Source organism: Anthonomus grandis, chromosome 17, assembly GCF_022605725.1.
Source record: "Anthonomus grandis grandis chromosome 17, icAntGran1.3, whole genome shotgun sequence".
Taxonomy (NCBI): domain Eukaryota; kingdom Metazoa; phylum Arthropoda; class Insecta; order Coleoptera; family Curculionidae; genus Anthonomus; species Anthonomus grandis.
The window spans coordinates 15432172-15453751 of record NC_065562.1 but is presented as its reverse complement, the minus strand read 5'-3'; the positions used below and the strand labels follow the sequence as shown (position 1 = coordinate 15453751).

Here is a 21580-nt window from a genome sequence, read left to right as displayed (position 1 = left end):
TAAATCTTATCGAATTTTTTTAAAGAGCGCTTAATAACTGAAAAGTTTCTGTCACAATACAGAAAACTGTGGCCCCGGATTGGAAAATACTGATGAATTTCTTGAAATCTATTATTCATGGTCAGTGCAGTAAACAACCTGGTTAAAGTATGATTGCGGTTTTGACCTGCACATGCATCACTAAAGACATGCAAGATTTTTACTTCTTCAGGAATATTATTGGCTATAAAGTCTAAAACCGACGTACTGATTTCATTAAGGCCTCTCTGAGCATCACCCTCTGTATGTGTATAGAACATGGATATATCGTTGCCAAGGCTATGGACATTAAAAACGTAATACCAGAGTTAACGTAAATAAAACATTTCCTGAACCGGCATTAAAGGAAGGGGAAGGTTTTGCATATAATCAAAGACTATTGCTCCAACGTGACTTCTCTCCTTACAGGTCTCTTTGATTTCTTGGAGTTTCTTATAAAATTTAGATGCTCGTCTTCTATGAATCATAAGTTCTGCAACTGCGCATCTTTTTGCTGTTTCATTAAGAGCTGTTGACTTTATTTTTACATTAAAATCTTCACAGGTTGAGCAAACGTCGACCTGGGGTCTACCAAACCGATATCCGTAGTTTTCTCGGAAATGTCGCAGATAATATTCATACTTTTCGATATTTTTTAAACCCGGATTTTCATTGATGAAGAGCTCATACATCTTAGTTACACTCAAGCTCGCATCTAAGTAGATAGTTAATTTAGAAGAATAATGAGACTCTTTTTTCGGAAATGATTGTATTTGATCTTCAATTTTGGCGACAATCGTGACATCAAGTTTATTTGCACGATTTGCATGTCTTCCTCTCATATCAACTGGTAAAATTTTGGTTTCAACTATTTTAGTTAAGCGTTGTACGGCTTTGTTCGAGAGAGCATGTAAACTTATATAAGCATTGCGGCAAATTTCAATTCTGCACGCACCTTTCATAGCAAAATAATTGAAAGAAGAAGAAAACTGTCTAGCTCCTGCTGACACAGGACGATGTCTAACGACATCATGTCTTTCTATGTTAAATAATATTCCCTTTTTAAACAACTCTTAAAACACTTTTCAACAACATCTAAACACCACTGTTTACTTGATGAAATCGCAAAACAAACTGAAATCCCGTTGTTGCCGACTCCGAAGGTGTGCGTGGATAAACGATAATATTCCAGTAATATTATCCTTTTTCCGCTCAACCACAGAATAAACGATCTCACAGAAGCGAAGGCTAGCCCTTTTGATCGAACCGGTTTTTCGTTCAGGCTCCTCCCATTTACCCCCATTCTAACGGGTACAACTGTCGTCGCCCACGTGGGGTATCGGGTCATAATTAGTGTATTAGTACGAGCGTTAGTGTGTATATTTGCGATATTTTGTAATTTGCCGTTTTTTATTTTATTTTTGTTAAGTAGGTATTACACATTACCTTGTTTTGGAGTTTAACTCTGTGCTCTGTGATTTTGTTTTTTCTTTCATTTGTGTTGTGCTAAAAACTTAAAAAAAAACACTAAAATGCCAACTTTTTGTGCGTATATGGGTTGTTTTGCCAAAAGTGTCGCTGGAAAAAGTTTATTTTCGTTTCCTAGGGATATTAGAAGGTGAGCAATAACAATAATAAAAGAAAGTAGGTATAGAAAAGTTACATTATTATGTATTATTCATTATTATTATGGTTGTTTAAAAGCTTTGAAAAGTTTAGAATATTCCCTAATTAATTTGTCGTGCCATGCAAATAAATACAGAATAAACATTATTTAATTTAATAAACATATATTTATATACCTAAACCATATGTATCTATGTATGTGTACATACGTGCAGGTACATAACATTGTACATAGATAAAAATATTAAGGTTGATTTAGGTATACAGTATTTTTATGTGATAAAGAATAATGACTTTAATTTTCAACTATCTGTTTTTTTATGGACTGGTTTACCCATGCAAGTGCATAATATAGTAGTAGTAAAACCCTTAAAAATCTTATATTTTGTTCCAGACTATCATAATGGACGGCGACTATACAACGTATAATACCTTTATAAAATATGGTCGTATGTGTGGTACCTACATATGTATATGATAATACATACATATATCTTTTTATATATAAATATATAAAAGCGGATGATACCTACACTTAAATGTGTTGTGTTTAAAACATACCAGAAAACATACCTGCGGATAAACCTTCCAGCTAAAATTTAATTTAAAAAATACCTACCTATGTACATATGTATATGTATATTGTTAACATATTAACACAAATAGCAGACTTTTTCTCAGCTAGTGCCTTACTAAAGGCAAATGTTATTTACCATTATCATAAAACAACACAAAAATTCCATTCCAAAACAAATTAAAAGTATACTAACCTACACCTCTATCGTGTATCAAAACTGTCAAATAATAATTTTTATAAAAATAATAATTATCATAATTATTCTAAAAAGCAAGGACCAATATAAGCCTTAACAAAAAAAATCCTATTTGAAATGTAACTAAATTTTGTAGTTTGCTCCCGTATTATATGAATATAACCATTTTGATTTTAAAAATAAAAGCACTTCGTTCAGTGTATGCGTTTACTGCAACTTAGAGGTATCTCAGTGTATTTGCGCCGGGTGCATCTGTCAGTTCGGCTTATAAAAAACTGGTTCACGGATATCAAAGGAGCCGACGCAAGCCTTCGCTTCTGTGAGATCGTTTATTCTGTGGCTCAACGACAATGTTTTTATATGAAGGCGACCGGCGATCTTATCGTTTTTGCGCTCAGCGGATAGAAAATACAAATACTCAAAAAATTGCTATCTCACTTCAATTCGCCTTTTTTTTGGAATGTTATCCTTTTTCCAATCACCCATTCAAATATAATCGATTGAATGAATTTAATATAATATTAATTATATTAAATCTGTGCCAGGACGATCAAAAAATTCTTCAAAACACATTTTACCCTTAAATTACCTCAAGGAAATTAAAAACACATAAAGTTTACCTACGTTTATTGAACTTTGCAAATACACGATACGTTTGTCAAGAAATCGTAAAATAAAATCCACGTCTCAATGAATTAAAAAAAAAAAACAGAATTTAAGTACTACACTTAACAGATAATCCTTACTTAAACAACTTGGCAAATTTCCTCTCCTTAAGCCATTACGTACGTACAAACAACTGTTTTTAAAACTGTATTTTATGCTATACTGGGGGAAAACCTATTGAGAACTTAGAGAGAAATACCTCCCCACCAAAAAAACACACACATCCTTAATCCCTATCCCGATCGTTCCCGTTTTCTTTCGCGACCGATCGGCTACGAGAACGTGCCGAACGTGATCGGGAACGTCGGTCGTCCCTGTTGGAACGGGAGCGACTTCGGCTCTTTTTTTCCCTGGACGCGGAACGGGATCGCCTGGATCTGGAGCGGCTACGGGATCTGGAACGGCTCCGGGAGCGGGTTCTACGGTCGCGGGAGCGGCTTCTCGAACGGCTACGAGATCTGTGGAAATCGATGAGAGGCGGGTGATAACGTGGTTTGCTAAGGGCGGTATAGACGCGGATGGATTGTCGAGGAATATGTTGCTGTAGTTATTAAATGGTTAATTTTTTGATTGACTATATAAAATAATTCGTTTAAAGAAAGAGTGGTATATGTGGGGCGATTCAAAAGTTAAAACATAAAAACTCGATTTTTTTTTTAAATTTTAAGTTCAGTCACTCCGCATTGCCTCTTACAGTAGCGGCCAAATGTAGAGAAACTTTTAATTTTTTAAAAAATTAATTAATAGGTTAAATAAAAAGTTTTAATTTCATCACTAAATCATTGGGTACCTTAAGTTACTTATAATGATATAAAAATAAACACATTCTCTAACACATGACGAAAATACCAAAATATTTTTCATTTTTTTGCGGCCATAAGTAGAGAAACTTTTTTTCCGATCATTCCTAAACAAACAGTTTTTGAATAAAGAGAATAATATTTTAGTCGTGTGTTAGTATTAGTCGAGTAAGGTGCCACGAGGTATTCATTTGTCAGTTCAGTTAAAAGAACTAATTATAAAAAAATATCAAGATGGATTGAAACAAAATCAAATTGCAATTGATTTAAAGCTTAATAAAAGTGTTATATCTAAACAAATCAAGATGTACAAAGAACGTGGAGGTTCTTTAATTAAACCTAAGACCGGAAGGCCGCGAAAGACTACTCCTTCAGATGATAAAGTAATAAGAAGATGTTCCCAAAAAAATCCTTTCTTTACTGCCATGGATATTAAGAAAGGAAACCCTTCCATTTCACTATCCATCCGTTCCATAAGAAAACGCTTAGGCGAAGGAAACCTCCAAGCCAGACGACCGGCAAAGAAACCATTCATTTCCAAGAAAAATCGGCATGCTCGTTTAAAATTTGCTAGAGAACATTCCACTTGGACTTATAACCAATGGAAAAACATACTTTGGTCCGATGAAAGTAAATTTAATTTATTTGGGTCGGATGGAATAAAGTATGTAAGGCGTCCCCCACATCAAAGATTCAATCCTAAATACACTAGGCCAACCAAAAAACATGGTGGAGGTAATGTCATGGTATGGGGTTCTTTTTCTGGGCATGGACTAGGTCCGCTAATAAAAGTTGAGGGTATTATGGACAGATATCAATATTTACAGATCCTCAAGAATCATATGATACCTTACGCCGAAGAAAACCTTCCACTAATTTGGAAATTTTAACAGGATAATGATCCTAAACATACAGCTAAAATTGTTAAAGATTTTTTTGCGGAGGAACAGCTCAACGTTTTAGCCTGGCCTCCACAAAGCCCCGACTTAAATCCCATTGAAAACCTATGGGAACAATTGGAGTTAGATGTTAGGCGTAAATATCCCGAAAAATTTAAAAACAAAGAAGAACTGTTTTGCGCATTATCGCAGGCCTGGCAGGAAATACCAGAAGAAAAAATTGTAAAATTGTTGGAGTCGATGCCCAGAAGATGTGCAGAAGTTATTAAAAACAAAGGTTTTGCTACCAAATATTAGGTTTATTTTAAGTATTTGTAATATTTTGCTTAAGTTTCTCTACTTTTGACCGCTTAAAAAATAAAAAAAATTTTTTTTGTGGGTTTATAAATAATTTTCTTATACACTAGTTATTTATTTTTTATGTTGTATTTGTGTTCCACCTAAAACAATAAAATATATTTTTAAAAAGTAATCTATCAATATTTTTTTAAAAATAATCAAAAGTTTCTCTACTTTTGGCCGCTACTGTATGTATTAACTAAATTGAGATTTTCCCTTGAAAGCCCCTAAAGGAACTAAAAGGTCTCATTAGTTCCTATATTGGACATACAGCCTTCGTTGGGGTGCCAAAAGCACCACAGGCAGAGATATACAAACCTAAATTAAGAGACAACACCAAATTTACTGTATTGTTTAGAAGGGACAGTTTAATAAAAGTGATGGGTATAATGAAGACTTGACCTGTTGCCTTTGTCTGACAAAAATATGTAGGAAGGACGGTGAGCAGATCAGGTGTGACGTAATTTTCTGTGATTAGAACTTTGTGCGCTTTGTGATTAGAACTTTTGAGACTATTTTCGAATAAGCGCTGTATACAGCGTGTCCATTTAGTACTTTAGCAAAAAAAAAAATCAATTTTTTTTTGTAGACAAGGGGTGAAAAAAGCTACATTTTAGAATTATTTTGACATATACAGGGTGTTCACAAAAGCGTGGCAGAAGAATTATGTAATCATTAGTATGCTTTTCTTAAATGGAACATCCTATATAACAACGAATGAACAACGCCATACCACTGGGCGGATACTTAATATATTGATCTGTCACCAAAGAGCCGAAGAAAAGGAAGATTTAGAAAGGGACCTAAGGACAACTATCAACTCTTTAACGGATGAACTTGAGGGAAAGGACATATATATTCAACGGCTTAGACGTGACAGCCAGACCTTTGAAAGCGTGGCATGGGAGGCAGAAGACAAACTAACAGCTGAACTGGAAAAGCAAAATAAATACATACACGAGCTCAAATGTCAACTTAAAGTGCTTAAAAAAAATAATGAAGATCTACTACAATAACTAAAGGAACAAAATTTCGCACAAAATAAACTGAAACAAGATTATGAGAAAACATCCAGACTTAGCAAAAACATGGTTGTAGAAAGGACAAACGACATGTATCTCAATGAAACGAAAATAATAAAACAAACTATTGACAAATTGGAAATAGAGCTAGCCGATAAAAACCAGGAGAAATGTAAATGTATTAATGACGGCAATCTTTTAAAAAACGATTCTGAAAATCTTCAATTAAAACAAAAACTGAACGTCAAACCTCAACTATTGGTTTTGGGTAATAATATTATAAGGAGTACGAATTTTACTTTTAAAAGTTCCACGAAAAAAAAGTACGACGTTAACTGCCAATGGCGTAATAGGCTACCATTTAAGGACTTGGTTTCTGAATTTATGGAATATAGCAGCAAACTCTCTAAAAAGGACTGTGTAGTTCTATTTGTGGGACAAGAAAATGCCTTAAGAGGAACTCCAATTGATACTCCCGCCATCACAAAACTCATTGGGGCATCCCAGCAATTGGTGCTCCACAATCTCTAAATCGACCGGTGTTGAATGATTTTATTACAGATCAAGATAGAATTCTTGAACACCACTTCCGTAATTCCAATGCTACTTTTTTGCCTTTAAATTTCACTACGACGGAGCATTTACGTTACCCAATTTTCAAACATGATTTCATCGCCAGGCTATGTCACAACTATGTAAATAAGATATCGGAAGATCGAAATGGGAGCAGGAACCATATTACTGTTGTGAATAATGATATAGCATTACAGTCTCAGAGGACGCCTGAGCCCAGATCTGTAGAAGATCCATCTCATCATCTGAATTTTTTAGGTCAACCAAATTCGGGAAAGGCCAAAAAAAAATTAAAGTCACAAACGGAGTGAAGATTGTTAATCTAAACGCAAGAAGCATTCGATTTAAATCTGCTGACTTGGAACTGTTCTTACACTTAAATGCCTATCCTGAGATTGTCTGCATCACAGAAACTTGGTTGTCGGATATAGGGATCACATGTTTTAAACTTAATCACTATGAGGTCGCGTCGTACTACTGTAGGGACTCGTGTGGTGGTGGTGGTGTGGCAATATTTGTCAGATCTGATTTCAGTAATTATAAACATGTAGAGAATAAAGACTTTTCACTGTCTGGTAACTTTGAATGTGCTGCTGCTCTTCTCCAGGCTGTAAATGGTATTAAGATTTTAGTTTTTTGTGTATATCGTCCTCCTAACTCTGATTTTAAAACTTTTATTGAATACTTTGAGAAATTGTTAAAGCTTTTATATAAACCTAATATTTTAATGTGTTTTTGTGGTGATTTTAACTATGATTTTATTTCCAGATGTAAGTAAGGCAGCACTACATATTGTGGATGCATTTAGCTCATATGGTCTTAAACTAGTTTTTTCTGAATCTTCTAGAACTCCGGGATCATCCTGTACCTTGATTGATAATATATTCACTAACGCTGCACTGTTTTCAACTGAAACCTTTGAAGCAGCGCTTTCTGATCATTGTGCTCAGATGCTGAGTTTTGACTTGAGAAACCCAATTAGTCACGATTTAAGAAAATTTTCTATGAGTTCTAGATCCTTTTCTGATGAAAACATACGCTATTTTAACAACTTGTTGTCCAAAGAGCATTGGCTGTCAGTTATTGAGACTCTGGCTTTTGAAAGTAAATTTTCTTACTTCTTTGACACATTTTCCAGTTTATTTAATATGAGCTTTCCTTATGTAAACAAATCGATGCCATATCACAGAAAGTCTCATCAGTGGATAACACCATTCATAATTAATGAGGGCAAGCAACCGTTCATGACCATGAGTTACTGACATCCTATAGAAGGAGATTGAAGGTACATAGAGAAAATATCGTAAATGCTAAAAAAGCCTATAATTCAACAAAGTTGCTTTCTTCTAACAAAGATCACAGATAAGTCAGTGCGAAGATCACAGATAATTTTCAGGCACCCATGGGAATGAATGTGTCTTTCAACAGTTTATCCCAATCTCTTTTTCTATTCCCTCTCACTGAAGGAGAAACACTTGAGATTATAAAATGTTCCTCCAGGAAAAAGTCATCCGGTGTAGGCGAGGTACCTTGTTACTTATTGCTAGCATGTGCTGAGCATATTATCTCTTCACTTACCTATCTTCTAAATTTATCATTTTAGTTTGGCTATTTTCCTAAAATCAGCCGTTGTCATACCTCTTCATAAAAAGAGGGAGACAGCAGAAGTGGGTAACTATAGGCCTATTGCTCTCCTCTCTGTATTCTCAAAGATCTTTGAAAAATCTTTTAAAAGAAGACTTATTGCACTTTTAGATTCTTTTGCTTTACTATATAATTATTATATTATATAATATTATATTATATTATATAATATATTAAATAATTTTGAATTGAAATTAAAATCTGTTGGTATCTTTTTTGATCTTACTAATACCATTAATCATGCTTTACTATTAAATAAGATCTTTCATTATGGTATAAGAGGTCCGGCTTATAAACGGCTTGAATCATATTTGACAGGTAGAACCCAGGCTGTTAGATTGAGAGTTAGTGATCAGGTGACCACAGGGTTCCATAGTGTTCTTGGGCCCATTTTATTTTTACTTTTTATTAATGACTTGCCTCTCCTGGTTAATGACAGCTACATAACACTTTTTGCCGACGATACCTCAGCAGTTGTCTCGGGTACTGACTATCAGTCTATCCACTCAAAAGCCACCAAGTGTATAGCTGATATTGCGGGGTGGTCTTTGTTTGAATAGTTTGAAAACCAATTTCATTGTTTTCACTCCGATTCGAGCTATTCAGGACCGGAGCTTACTCCTTAGAGAGCAGTCATCAAATAGCCTCATCCAACACTCCACCAAGTTCTTGGGAATTGTAATTGATAGACATCTATCGTGGGATCCTCAGGTGGAATCTGTGTGCAATAGATTGTCCCGCAGCAAGTATGCCATCTTGCAACTTCGAGACTATGTGGATGCATATATACTTAAAAGCTTTTATTATGCCTCAGTGCATTCCAGTCTATCCTATGCCTTATTAGCTTGGGGTAATTCCTCCAGTATTGGGAAAGTGCTAATAAATCAAAAGCGCATTGTACGTACGATGTTTAGACTCAAATTAATTTAAAAATTATCTCTCAAAATTTTTAATGATCTCCCATGTAGAATAAAGAGAGCTAAGACTTTTCCACTGACTTTTCCTTAAGAGGGCTCTTAGGACCATGTTATCTGACTGTCCTTTTAATTCGTTGACAGAGTTCTTTAACTGTAGATTTATTGACTAAATTAAGTTAAATTTGTTTCCTTTCATATCTTTGCAATTTTATACTATTTTTATTAGCATTGTAGTTTTTTATTGACAATTCCTATACATCGTTATGATGTCGATGGAAATAAATGATTTGAATTTTGAATTAACATTTGATTTTCTAATTCTGCGTAAAACTTTAAAACAATTTGATGTCTTACATGTTGTACTTTAATCGAGTAGTTTTTGAATAAGACATTTGAAAATTTCCTTTTTTTAACTTGATATAAATGAAATTTTTAAGTTGTATTTTATGACATACATTTTTAGCTAGAAGAAAAAAAAAGGCAAGTAACGGTAGCATTTTTTTCTTTAATTAAACACATCTTAAAAAACTGAGATAGAAATGTAAAAAACATTTTATCCTATGACAAGTAATTATAGCTCTGTAACTATAACTGCCTGAAATTAAAAAAAAATTATGGTTCAGTTTCCTTGAATTCACTATGTGATTTTTTTTTTATTTACATATTTTTAGATTAGTTGATAGGAACTTTTTGTCTCACTTTTGAATCACCCTTTAACATGCCCAATTTAATGTTTTACTAAAAATTTTAAACATTATAACCCAAACTAACCATTAATTTCCTGAAACATATTCCTCCATTAATTCTCTTTTTATTCCAGTGTCCCAAATGCGTAAATTACCTTCCTTAAAAACATTAATTATATCTAGCATTAAGGATTCTGACTGAAATTTGGGACACTTAAAAAACAGTTCGATACTCGCTGATTAAAGACCGCCTACCTTTCATACCTATTTTAATTAATATTCCTCTTTTCTGATACGTAATAGTGAACCTCAATAAATTCGCGAAAAATCACAACTAAAAAAATTATTATTTTTTTTCTGTATGAATAGTCAAACGCGCCGGCGAAGTTATACCAAAGCACTCACATCATTAGTTCACTTAAAGCCCCATAAAAGAAAAAACAAAAAAAAAAAAAAAAACTGAAATAAACTAAAAAAATGCGTAAAATTTTTACCATTGTTGCGTGAGCTCGTGAGACTGTAGAAGTAGAAGTACAACTAGTAGAATTTCAACTAGGTTGAAGAGGGGGATGGAGGGTTTATCAAATCTCACTGGCTCACTTGACTAGTAGTAGTGTAGGTAGTAGCTAGTAGACGTTCTAGAATCTTTTTTCGAGGTAAAATGTCGACTCAGCGAAGTCTCGACCGACGAGATGCGAGGTCGTAGCGAGTGTACTCAAGTTATCTTACTCTATGCATGCGCGCTCATCGGCCACAGGCTATCGACCTATAAATATGGCATTACGGTCAAGCCAATTTCAGGTGTCTTTTTTTTTTTTTTTTTAAATTTTTGTTTGCTCAATAGGTTTTTCTGTGCTCTAGGATTTGGTTATTGAGTAAATGAATGAGATGGTTTTTAGTCTAGTTGTGGTGGTTAAGGATTTCTTTTATTGAAAATTGTGGCTCAACTATTTAAATAAAATAATCTTTAATGTATGCAACAAATAAATTACATCTATTCTATATACATACGAAGGTGGAAAGTACCGCTAGGCGTGTTTTAATAACCACCACAGTAAATAATAAAAGGACATGATTCAGAGAACCATACCAGAATCAAAGTTACACCCGTATTAAAATATAAGAAGTCTCCAAAATTTTTTAAAATTTAGACTTAAAAGAGGCCATGCCTAAATCTTTAATTTCTGTAAATACAGGCAGAAGTATATATGAAAGAACTTTTCAGAAATTCAGTCTTATGCTGGAGGATTGCCAGTGTGCTTTTGTAGCGAATATTTACATTATTTGTATCTCACCTTTCAATAAGGACAGATAATCTTGTTTCATGAAAATTAAGTAATTTATGTACAGTGCAGCTTAAACCCAAAATCTTCTTTAGGCCATAGACCTGCTTTACATGCTCACTCACATGAACCCTCTGAGGCAAATTTCTACTAAATCTTACACAGGAATTTTTGAATTTTCTGGATTTTATATCTATTTTGTTCAGTTAAAATATACAATATTTAAGTATCCAGCAATACTAAGCACTTAACTCTCTCTAAGGATTTTCTTTGGTACTAGCAGGCAAAATATCCCTAAATTCATATAATGACTTTAATTTATAATATGACTGTTGACAGATCTTATTTATATGTGCATTAAATGACATTTGATTATCCATACAAAGGCCCAGGTTTTTTACTATCTACCCATTCCAATTCAACACCATTAATATTTAATTTGCTTGGTGCTCCGTTATTCAAGGTACTTTCATTTCTTGAGAACAGGATTGCCTGTGTTTTACCAGAATTTATAAAAAGTGATTTTTTGTCAGCCCAATCAGAGATCCTCTATAAGTCAGCATTAAATCCAAGGCAACCAACCAATGATGGCAGATAAATTTGCAAATCATCTGCATACTTGTAATATCCATAGTAAATTATTTTATGAATTAAGTCAGCCACAAATATTATAAAGAGAAGTGGTCCCAACACCGACCCTTGCGGGACTCCCTGAGTTACATTTCTCCACCCAGAAGTTACCCCACCCTCATCATTAGTCAGCTTTACTGCCTGTTGCCTATTTTGAAGGTAGCTTTGAAACCACCCATTTGCCTGCATATTGTAGTGCCTTAGTTTTGCCATTAAAAGTTCTATATCGAGAGCAGTGGCGGCTCGTGGTAAAAATTTTAGGGTGTTCTGCAATTATTATTAGCAAACAAAAACTGAATTATTTTTATACTCGTATATTACTTATATTTCACCTACTAACTATTTTTTATAAATTAAGTCTATTCTTCGTTCTTTGGCAAACCAGTCCTGGTGGCAAACTTTGTTATAACTTTTTTATTAAAATTGTTAATTTTAGAGATAAACTTTTTTTCAATAGATAGCATGGAAAGTGCTGTTAAACGATCTTCGGTCATTGAATTTCTAAGAAATGTTTTGACTCTCTTTAATGTCGAAAAACATCTCTCCGCCTCTGATGTCGTCATGGGAGTAGTTACCACAATTTCCAATAATTTTTTTGTCTCCTTCAACGTATCTCCTAGATTGTTGGTTACTAAAAATTTAGAAGAGGTAGTGCGCCATTTAATGTCCTGCAATCGTTTCTTGAATGTAGAACGGATAGTTCAGTTCGTAAACGTTCTTTATCAAGCATGGGATAAAAGGTCCATACGGAAGTGAGCTTATCTTCAGGAAATTTGCCACAATATTCTCCAAAGCATTCGGAAAAGAAAAGTGATGCAACTACTAGATGTTCTTTAAATTGAAATCTATCTTTTGCGCAATTTATAATAATATCACAAACTTCTAAAGCAGAAATCCGGTGATCAAATTGGCTGTTATTTGGGCGTTTTCGTTTATTTTCTGGTGGCTCATCGCTAATTATATTTGTTGCCTCACTAATAATGTTATCAATATTATTTCGAACTTGAATGATACTGCGTTCAAAATTTTCAACAGCGTTTCTTACTAGAGTAGGTTCGATTTTTCTTTGTTGTAATTGATTGAATAGGATATCTACGTGGGGCATTACATGATGGAAAAAAGTCAGCCAAAAATTGAAAATAGGATCATTCAATGCACGCCGAATAGAAGCGGCCGCACTACAAACTGTGTTATTGGAAAATTGATCTTCTATTTCATGCATACAATCAATGAGAGAGGCTCTATTTTCATACACAACATTAATGGTTCGTATATTAAAATTCCATCGGGTGTTAGAGCCATGAGGGATTCTTTTGTTCACAATTTTATTCAATACTTCTACTCGTTGTGGTGAATTATTAAAAAATCCCGAAATGTCTTGTAAATTTCCAAAAAATACATGTACTTGCCTATTTGCAGAAGCAGCTTTAGACATAATCAAGTTTAGCTGGTGGGCATAGCAGTGTACATAATGAGCAAAAGGATATTTTTTTTTAAATTAATGCTTGAACGCCTGCAGTGTGGCCACTCATCACTGCTGCTCCATCGTAGCTTTGGGCAATCAGTTTGTTGAGTGAATTTGGAATTAAATGCTCAATAACAGTTAGAATTGCTTTACTAAGTGTTTCTGCATCACATTTTTCAGGAATTAAGTAGTTCCAAAATCGTTCAATTGGTTCACCATCGCAAACATGTTTAAAAATAACAACCATTTGAGACTTTGCAGCAACGTCCGTTGTTTCATCCGCCATGATTGCCAGAAATGGCGAATGATTAATTTCTTCAATTATTTGTTCATGACAGACTTCAAGCATACACTGTAATAAATCATTCTGTATTTCTTTGGAGGTGCCTTTAAATACGGAAGAATTCTTTAGATGATCACTTAGAGTTGCGTCTAATTCGGCAGAAAAGTTGATCAACCCACGAAATATCCCCGGATTCTCAGAAATATCACTTTCGTCATGTCCCCGAAGAGCCAGTTCAAATGCTCCACAAAATTTAATACAATTTATATTTATTTATTTATTTATTTATTCATGCCAAAAAGTATAAAGCTTTTACACAAGTCAGTCAAAAATATAACTCCAAATAAAAGTATTAAACTGTAAAATTCGTTTTACCTAAGAACAAAAATAAAACACATATAAGCCTAAAAAGTAATGCTTAAAAACACTTAACACTAAAAGTCAAGAGACCCAGCCTATGCAATAGCACTGAAATTTGAGCTCAGGAATTCCACAAATGAATAAAAAGCATTGGTGACTAAAAAATGTTTTACCTTTGTCTTATAAGCATTAAGAGGCAAATCCTTAACGGAGACCGGCAGGACATTAAAGAACTTAATTCCATAATAAGACACGCCATTACGGGTACGCTCGAGTCTCCTAAATGGTGCCACCAAGGAGCCGCTATTTCTGGTGTCATGACTGTGAGTGCTAGCATGGGTCGCAAACCTGGGTAGGTTTTCCCTAATGAATACAAGGCACAGAAGTATGAAGGCGCTTGGTAAGGTGAGAACTCTCAGAAGCCTGAAGTGGACCCTACAACAATCCCTGTATCTAATCTGCGCAACCACTCGCAGACATCGACGTTGCAATGCAAAAATCCTGGGCATATGCGCTGAATGACCCCAGTTTAGTAAGTTATACGTCATTAGAGAGTGAAAATATCCAAAGTAAGCTGTCCTGAGAGTACCTGCGGAGACAGACCCAGACAAATTGCGAATCAGGAAAGTACACCTTGATAATTTGGTTGACAATTCATCTATGTGACCTTGCCACGTCAAACCACTATCCAATCTAACACCCAGAAAATCCACAGACACACCTAAAGATTGTTGCTGGGAATCAACGTCCCGAAGGGAAAAAATTATATTTTGAGTTTTGGACTCATTTAAGCACAATCTATTGGAAACGGCCCAGTCTCTAAACTGAGAACAAGATTCTTGATAAAATGTATCTATAATTTTTCATAAAATGTATCTATTTTTTGAGACATTTTCATTGTTTTTGTATATTTAACCAATACGCAGAACCTAATTGTGTCATTATATTAGTTGATCCTAATAACGCCAATTCTATACAATTATCAAGATGGCTTTCATGCCTTTTTATTTTCAAACTCAAATGTTCTAGATCGGTGATCCCTATTTCCGTCCAAGCTTTATCGCCACCAAAAAGTAGGCAGAGAAAACAGTATAAATAATTCTTTTTGTTACAGCCACAAATCCATTCATTTTTTAAATAAATGTCTTTATTAAATTTACGCGTATAACTTTTTCCTCTACTTGATAAAATAGGTGTAAAAAATATGCGGGACGAAGATTTTTTCTTTTTTTTTTGGGTTTTGGTTTATAGATCATATTTTTAATATATTATTTAATTTTCTTTGGAGCTCTGCAGCACTGCACCACACATAGACCAGCCGCCACTGATTGAGAGTATCAAAGGCTTTTGTCATATCTATCAAAACAGAGTCCATTATCCAGAGATAGAGCAATATCTGTTGTTACTTTTAGAAGAGCTGTCATACACCTATAATTTGGTCTAAAGCCAGACTGAAATTTTGGGATAATGCTTCTGCTTAATAAATAATCCAGCAATTGACCTTTTACAATTTTCTCAATTAGTTTAGATAAAGTTGGCAAAATACTAATTGGTCTTAGTTCATTAATATTGGTTTCTTTATATATAATAAAGGGCTTTTTTCCAGATGTCAGGGACACACCCAGAACTCCCAGAAGATAAAGAATTATTAATAATGTTCACTAAAGAATTTAGGCAAATAGGAATGCAAGCTTATAACATTTTTATAGAGTTCTCATCTACCCCAATAGCATTACTTCTAATATTGTTTATGGTTTTATAAACTTCATTTTCAGATACTAGTTTAAAATGAAATGGCTCCCCATCGAATGAGGAATTAAGAAATGTATCCAAATTATCTGGATCAATCTGTAATTGAGGCACACAAGCATCCAGAAAATGATTATTCACAAGTGTTGGCTCTCTTAGATTAGAAGGAATTTCTGCAGGTGCATTGTTATTGACTTTCCAATTAGAAATTGTTTTGCCAAAAGTCCTTAGTTTTATGTGGTCCTCGACACTTGTTAATTTCATGAGAATAATATGCCTTTTTTTCTCTCTATTTGCACTGATCATATATTAATTATTAAGTGCAATACTCAAATTTATATTAAGGTTACTGCAGTAATTTTTGACAGATCCTTGATTAAAGGTTGATCAATTAAATAATATGATATCAGAGACAAACTGAAATGATGTAACTCAGGTTAATGATATTGAAACTTGCACAAATGAATTTACTAGCAAAAACAAAAAGAGTCAGGCATTGGATTGGCTCAATCTTAGGTCCATTTCCTGTATATAAAAACTCTGAAATTAGAAGTTCAGATGCATGATGTATGTTCAAAAGTATGATGTATAATATTATTATAAATAAATGTTATACTTAATCATTACAAAAGTATTTCCCTAGATGGCTAGCATCCATATCGTCTGTCTTATCATGTAAGGGCGTATCTAAGAAAAATTGAAAATTGAGTTAAGCCCGCCAAAAAATTACTGAAGCCTCATATTTTTATCTCACGAACGGGCATATATCAATATTTTATATTTTGGCTGTTCCATTATTTATTTCTTTGGTCGTATCTCAAAAAAGTTCAAATTTTAATCTCACATATAGGCCTAACTTAAGATAGGCCCATGCGTGTGACTTAAAAAGCATGCGAAATTAAAATTTTCAAGGCGTATATTGAGTTACGGCAATATCTGGGCGATTCACAGATGCTGGCAATTTGCTTCGGTAAATCGTACCTACCGCTTATGTATCCTGTTGTTTTTTTGTGAATTTGTGCCTTGTGAGAGTTATTTAAGGTGAGTACGAAACTCTATATAGGTTATACTTATAGCTTTTAGATTGTATCATTGGTATTTTGGTCGATAAAGAACCAATAAACTAGAAATTACAGAAAATATTTAAGGTTAGAGTATGTACTGTTTTATTAAAGGTACTGACTCTGCGTCCATCCGACGGACAGCGCGGCGTATTTTTATTTCCCGTCCGTCCCAATCAATTTTTTCATTTTTTTATTTTTCTTTTCATTTTTTTTTATCAGGCTGGGTTGGAAATATCGTCGATGAATCTATATTTAGTAGAAAAAGGATTTAGACAATAATTATACAAGTTCGTTCAAAAATCATGATTTTTTTTTTTCTTTGTTTTAGAATAGACAAAGCAGAATCCTTAATATGGATGTTCTTGTGGTTTGGAAAGACAACAGTAAAAAATGTTGTGAGTACAAATGATCTCGTTAGCTTGGACAAACAAAAACAATTCGGAGAAGGTGCGAAAATTAAAATGAGATACGATAAAATATGGTATTATGGGACAATTATTGCCACCGAATATGAAGAATTAGATAATGAAGCAGGTTTAGGACATTTGCATACAAATTATGCATCTTCAGAATCTGAGAACGATGAGCCCCAAAAAAAAAAAAAAGAAAAGAGTCCAGAATGGAATTTATCTGATGATGAACCGCTAATCAATCTGAAAAATGTCTCGCTGCAAGGGTCCTCTGCTGATTTGAAACATAAAAAAGACATTTATAACGAAGAGGACAACTCAGGGCTCTGTCAAGTTGCAAATTGTCATAGTGTGGGGCGCGTGTCATAGATGTCTTTTTTTAATTTGTTGGGACCACTTTGAAGATGACAGCTGTAATGAACACAATTTTAACCGAAAATACCCGCAAAATAAAAATAGCGATCACGAAGATAGAATTGAAAATATCAGCAGTGTTGTCCAGATAGATAGAAACCCAAGTTTACCAGAGACTGAGCAAAACAACTTACTCAACTCAAAATACTCAACCAGAAGATTTCATTGTAGAGGGAACTCCAAGAGAGCAAGAAAGAAACAGTCACACAAGAATTAATAAACAAATTGAGGCTAAGAGACTTAGAAACTGTGGAAAACAATACATCAGCTATGCAACTAAAAAAACTGTTCAGTATTATGTAACATTAGAAGGAAGTCGTTTGTTGGTCTGCAAGCGTTTTTTCTTAGAAACATTTGGAATCACTGATAAGATGGTGCGAAGTGCCATTTTAAAAACCAGCAATTCAGGCATTATTGAAGAGGAAATGAGAGGAGGTAGGCAACGTTCCGAAGCCATTAAAGAAAAAGAACGCATGATTCGTTGCTATAAGCATTCATATTGACCGATTCCCAAAAATGGAGTCTCGTTATTGCCGTAAGAATACGTCGAGGCAATATCTGCACCCAGACCTTACCCTATGTAAGATGTATTTCATGTTTTTAGAGGATTGGACAACGAAGAATGAAGGAAAGCCTTTCTTCTGGACTTATCAGAGAGCCTTCAGAGCAAAAAACTTATCCTTTTTTTCCCCTAAAAAAGTTCTTTGTTCGTTGTGCACAATTGCCAAAACTGGAACAGAACAGCAAATGGAGCAGTTGAAAGAGAAGTATCAAAAACATGTTTCAGAAAAAAATAAAGTAAGGGAAATTAAGGAAAACAAAAAACAAGAAGCAAAAGTAAACAGCTCTTTCCTATGTGGGTATTTTGATCTTCAACAGGTGATATAATGCGTTATTTTATAAAAACAGGCTGGCCAGATTCAATTTAACAACGTTTTATGATATTGCCAGCAAAGACTGTTTCTGCTGGATGTGGCATGAAGGCATAAGCAAAAGAGGGGCATCAGAAATATCGACGGCAATTTATAAAACCCTGCAGTATTACAATGACAATGGGGTGACCCAAGAACTGGCCCTTTTTTCTGATGGATGTCGAGGCCAAAATAAAAATACTGTCATGGCTGCAATGCTTCTCTATGCTGTAGCTCACTTAGAGAATTTGAAAGAAATATCTTTAAGATTCTTCGAATGCTTTCACGGACAAAATGAAGGCGATTCTGCGCACAGTGCTATAGGTTATGCAATCAAACATACAGGAAATATCTACATTCCATCTCAGTTACACCCAGTTTTTGCACTGGCAAGACAGAAACAGCCATACAAAGTGAGATCTCTGAATACCTAAGACTTTCTCGATTTTAAACAGCTTTCAAAAGATGTAAGGATCTTGACCGTGAGGAAGAGCGATTTAGGAAACCAGATTAAGTGGACAGATATTATGGGAGTGAAAGTTAAGAAAGATTCTCCAGACCAGATCTTTTTTAAAATGAGCCACAATCAACAAAATTATGATAGTTTGTCACTAAAACGAAACCAACAGCATAATATTAGAACATATGAGCTCAGACGACTGAATGCTGGCCCAAACAATATTAGTAAGGACAAGATTTGGTATCTATGTTCAGGTGTTACTCCTGTGATTAGACAAAAAGAGCATCAGGATTTCTTTAAATCTCTGGCTCATCTTAATGACTAATAATTAGTTTTTTTATTAGTAGGGTGTAGTACCTTAGTTTTCACGTCTTTTCAACCAAAAATTTTCCAGTTTTATGAGAATTACATTGGTATATTTCAGTCGTTTTCAGAATTTCAATTTTTAATTTTATTTCCTAAGAATAATGTGAGTTTTTCATTTCCAGTGGGCTTAATAAATAACGTTATTATGAATCTTTTTGTGTTTTTTCAAGGACATATCTCAGTTTCATCTCTCCACATCAGTCTCATGTAGGGGCAAAACTCTTAAAATGTTTTTTTTCTGCTATTTGTAAATCACTTAACATTGTTTTATTACAACATTCCTCAAGCTACATAGTGTTAGTTGCTACATACAAAAAATCAACAAGGTATAAAAATTATTACTGGAGTTATTCACAATGAAAGAGAGTAAATTTATTTAAAATTGCATTTCTGACAAATTAGCAAAACTGAGATATGCCCTTACGTGATAAGACCGACAATATGGGAGGAAGAAGGGTGTACAATTTCTACCAGATTTATATGTATCCATTATTAATATTGTAACAATTTTTGAGAAGAAAATATAGTTTTACTCATACAGTAATACATAAATTAATTAAATTAAAGACAGGTACTTTTAATTTACTCATGATTTGATGTTTCAATTGATTACCAAAGGATCCTTAGGACCCTAAATATTAGGAATCTTGTCTTTTGAATTAAAATCAAAAGATCACCTATATCTACTACTACTAACAGTAAACCAATCTTACCGGTCAAGAAACACTTAAAATTTAACCTGATATACTCAAATAATTTCTTTTTTAATAGAGCAGAAATCAGGGTGTTTGTTTAAAAATAATTAAATTGTGAGAGGGGCGAGGGCCACCATTAAGTCTAATAACCACCTCATTCAAAGCTGATGATGACTGGGAAAAACCAAATCTTCCAAAAACCTGTTTTAAAACATTTTATGGCAAATTAAAATAAAAAGTTTAATTAAACTCTGCAAATTAATTGAAACTGGAAAAAGGCTGATCAATAAACATATTTGAAAACTACTCTACAGAAACAACTAAATCTTAGTTAATCAAACTAGAAAACATAAAAAAACCACTTTAAGAAAACATGATCAGCCTCAAATAACCAAAAAAAAAATTATAAGCAAATAAACAAACATCTTACCTGTCTCTACGGCTTCTCCTGTACTTCCCGCAGTCCCTAGCATAATGCCCCCGATCTCCACACTCATAACATCTATCGTCGGGATGGAAGGGTCTTCCTCTAGACCTGGGCGGAGGTCCACGGCTCCTATTGCTTCCAGACTTGCCGTTGGACATTTCCACTCTGGCCCTTCTGCCGCAAATCGTTCTCCCATCTGTTTTGTATGAAAACAACACAATATAGGAAGTCGAAGAAGCTTTCAATTGAACAAATCTAACCTAGTCCCCGAACAGCATCTTCTGCATCCCTGGGGTCCTCAAACTCGACAAAAGCGAAACCCGGCGGATTCCTGGCGACCCAAACGTTTCTCAGGGGGCCATAATACCGAAACGCGTCCTCAATTTCTTGTTTTGAGGCGCTATTACCCAAATCGCCCACATACACTTTGCAGTCGGAGTTGTATCGGGACATGCTTATATACCTACTGTATTAAATTTATTTACTTTAAAGCCTTGTAATGTTTTTACAGTGAAATCTATATATTAGCATGGGTAAGTAAGGGTAATTTCAATTATTATCGATCAGTTCTTGTGCCGTTACGCCCTAAGCAAATGAGCTTGGGGGGTTGGGTGAGTGAAAAAACAGCGGGGGAAGCACTTACCTTGGTAAACCCAAATGTATTAAATGGTGAAACTGTTGTTAGACACTTAGTACATGTTATTTATGGGTTTTAGGTGGTTTTAAGCTGTAAATCGGGTAAAAACGCCCTAAAAACCCGGAATGGAACACCGAAATCGGATAATTCGGATGAACAAGATGGCGTCCGGAAAAAAGAGACGCCGACCTAAGTTTATACGCATGTGTCAACATTTCGAGCGACGTTGCCATGCTTCACTGTCCTTGACAGCGTTTTTTGTATTTTTCCCTTAGGAATTCCAGTTTTTTTAATAATAGAATAATCAATTTAACTACACTTCATCAGGTCTATTATAAATTAACTTGAATTAATAATTCAGCCTTTTGTTCTTATGAGTTTGGCTAAAGCTGGCAACAATACGACGTACGCCCCTGCTTTGTTGCGGCCCACATGTCATCTGTCACTGTCAAACTTTTCTAAC

General features: G+C 34.3%; 1 protein-coding gene across 3 annotated transcripts; it reads right to left on the bottom strand.

Annotated features, from left to right (window-relative positions):
* Positions 1 to 3027: 3027 nt before the first annotated feature.
* On the bottom strand, positions 3028 to 21298 carry LOC126746193 (serine/arginine-rich splicing factor 7-like). 3 transcript variants are annotated; one of them, XM_050454348.1, is made up of 4 exons: positions 21124 to 21297; positions 20741 to 20943; positions 20484 to 20676; positions 3028 to 3541 (listed from the first exon to the last, which is right to left on the bottom strand). In XM_050454348.1, exons 2-4 carry the CDS (start codon positions 20931 to 20933, stop codon positions 3310 to 3312), a joined length of 618 nt encoding a protein of 205 aa, XP_050310305.1. In that variant the 5' UTR covers positions 20934 to 20943; positions 21124 to 21297; the 3' UTR covers positions 3028 to 3309. The 3 variants fall into 3 exon arrangements, with proteins under 3 accessions (XP_050310305.1, XP_050310304.1, XP_050310306.1); XM_050454347.1 differs by having other exon boundaries at positions 20741 to 20946; positions 21124 to 21296; XM_050454349.1 differs by lacking the exon at positions 3028 to 3541 and adding an exon at positions 10620 to 10729 and having other exon boundaries at positions 20741 to 20946; positions 21124 to 21298.
* Positions 21299 to 21580: the final 282 nt, after the last annotated feature.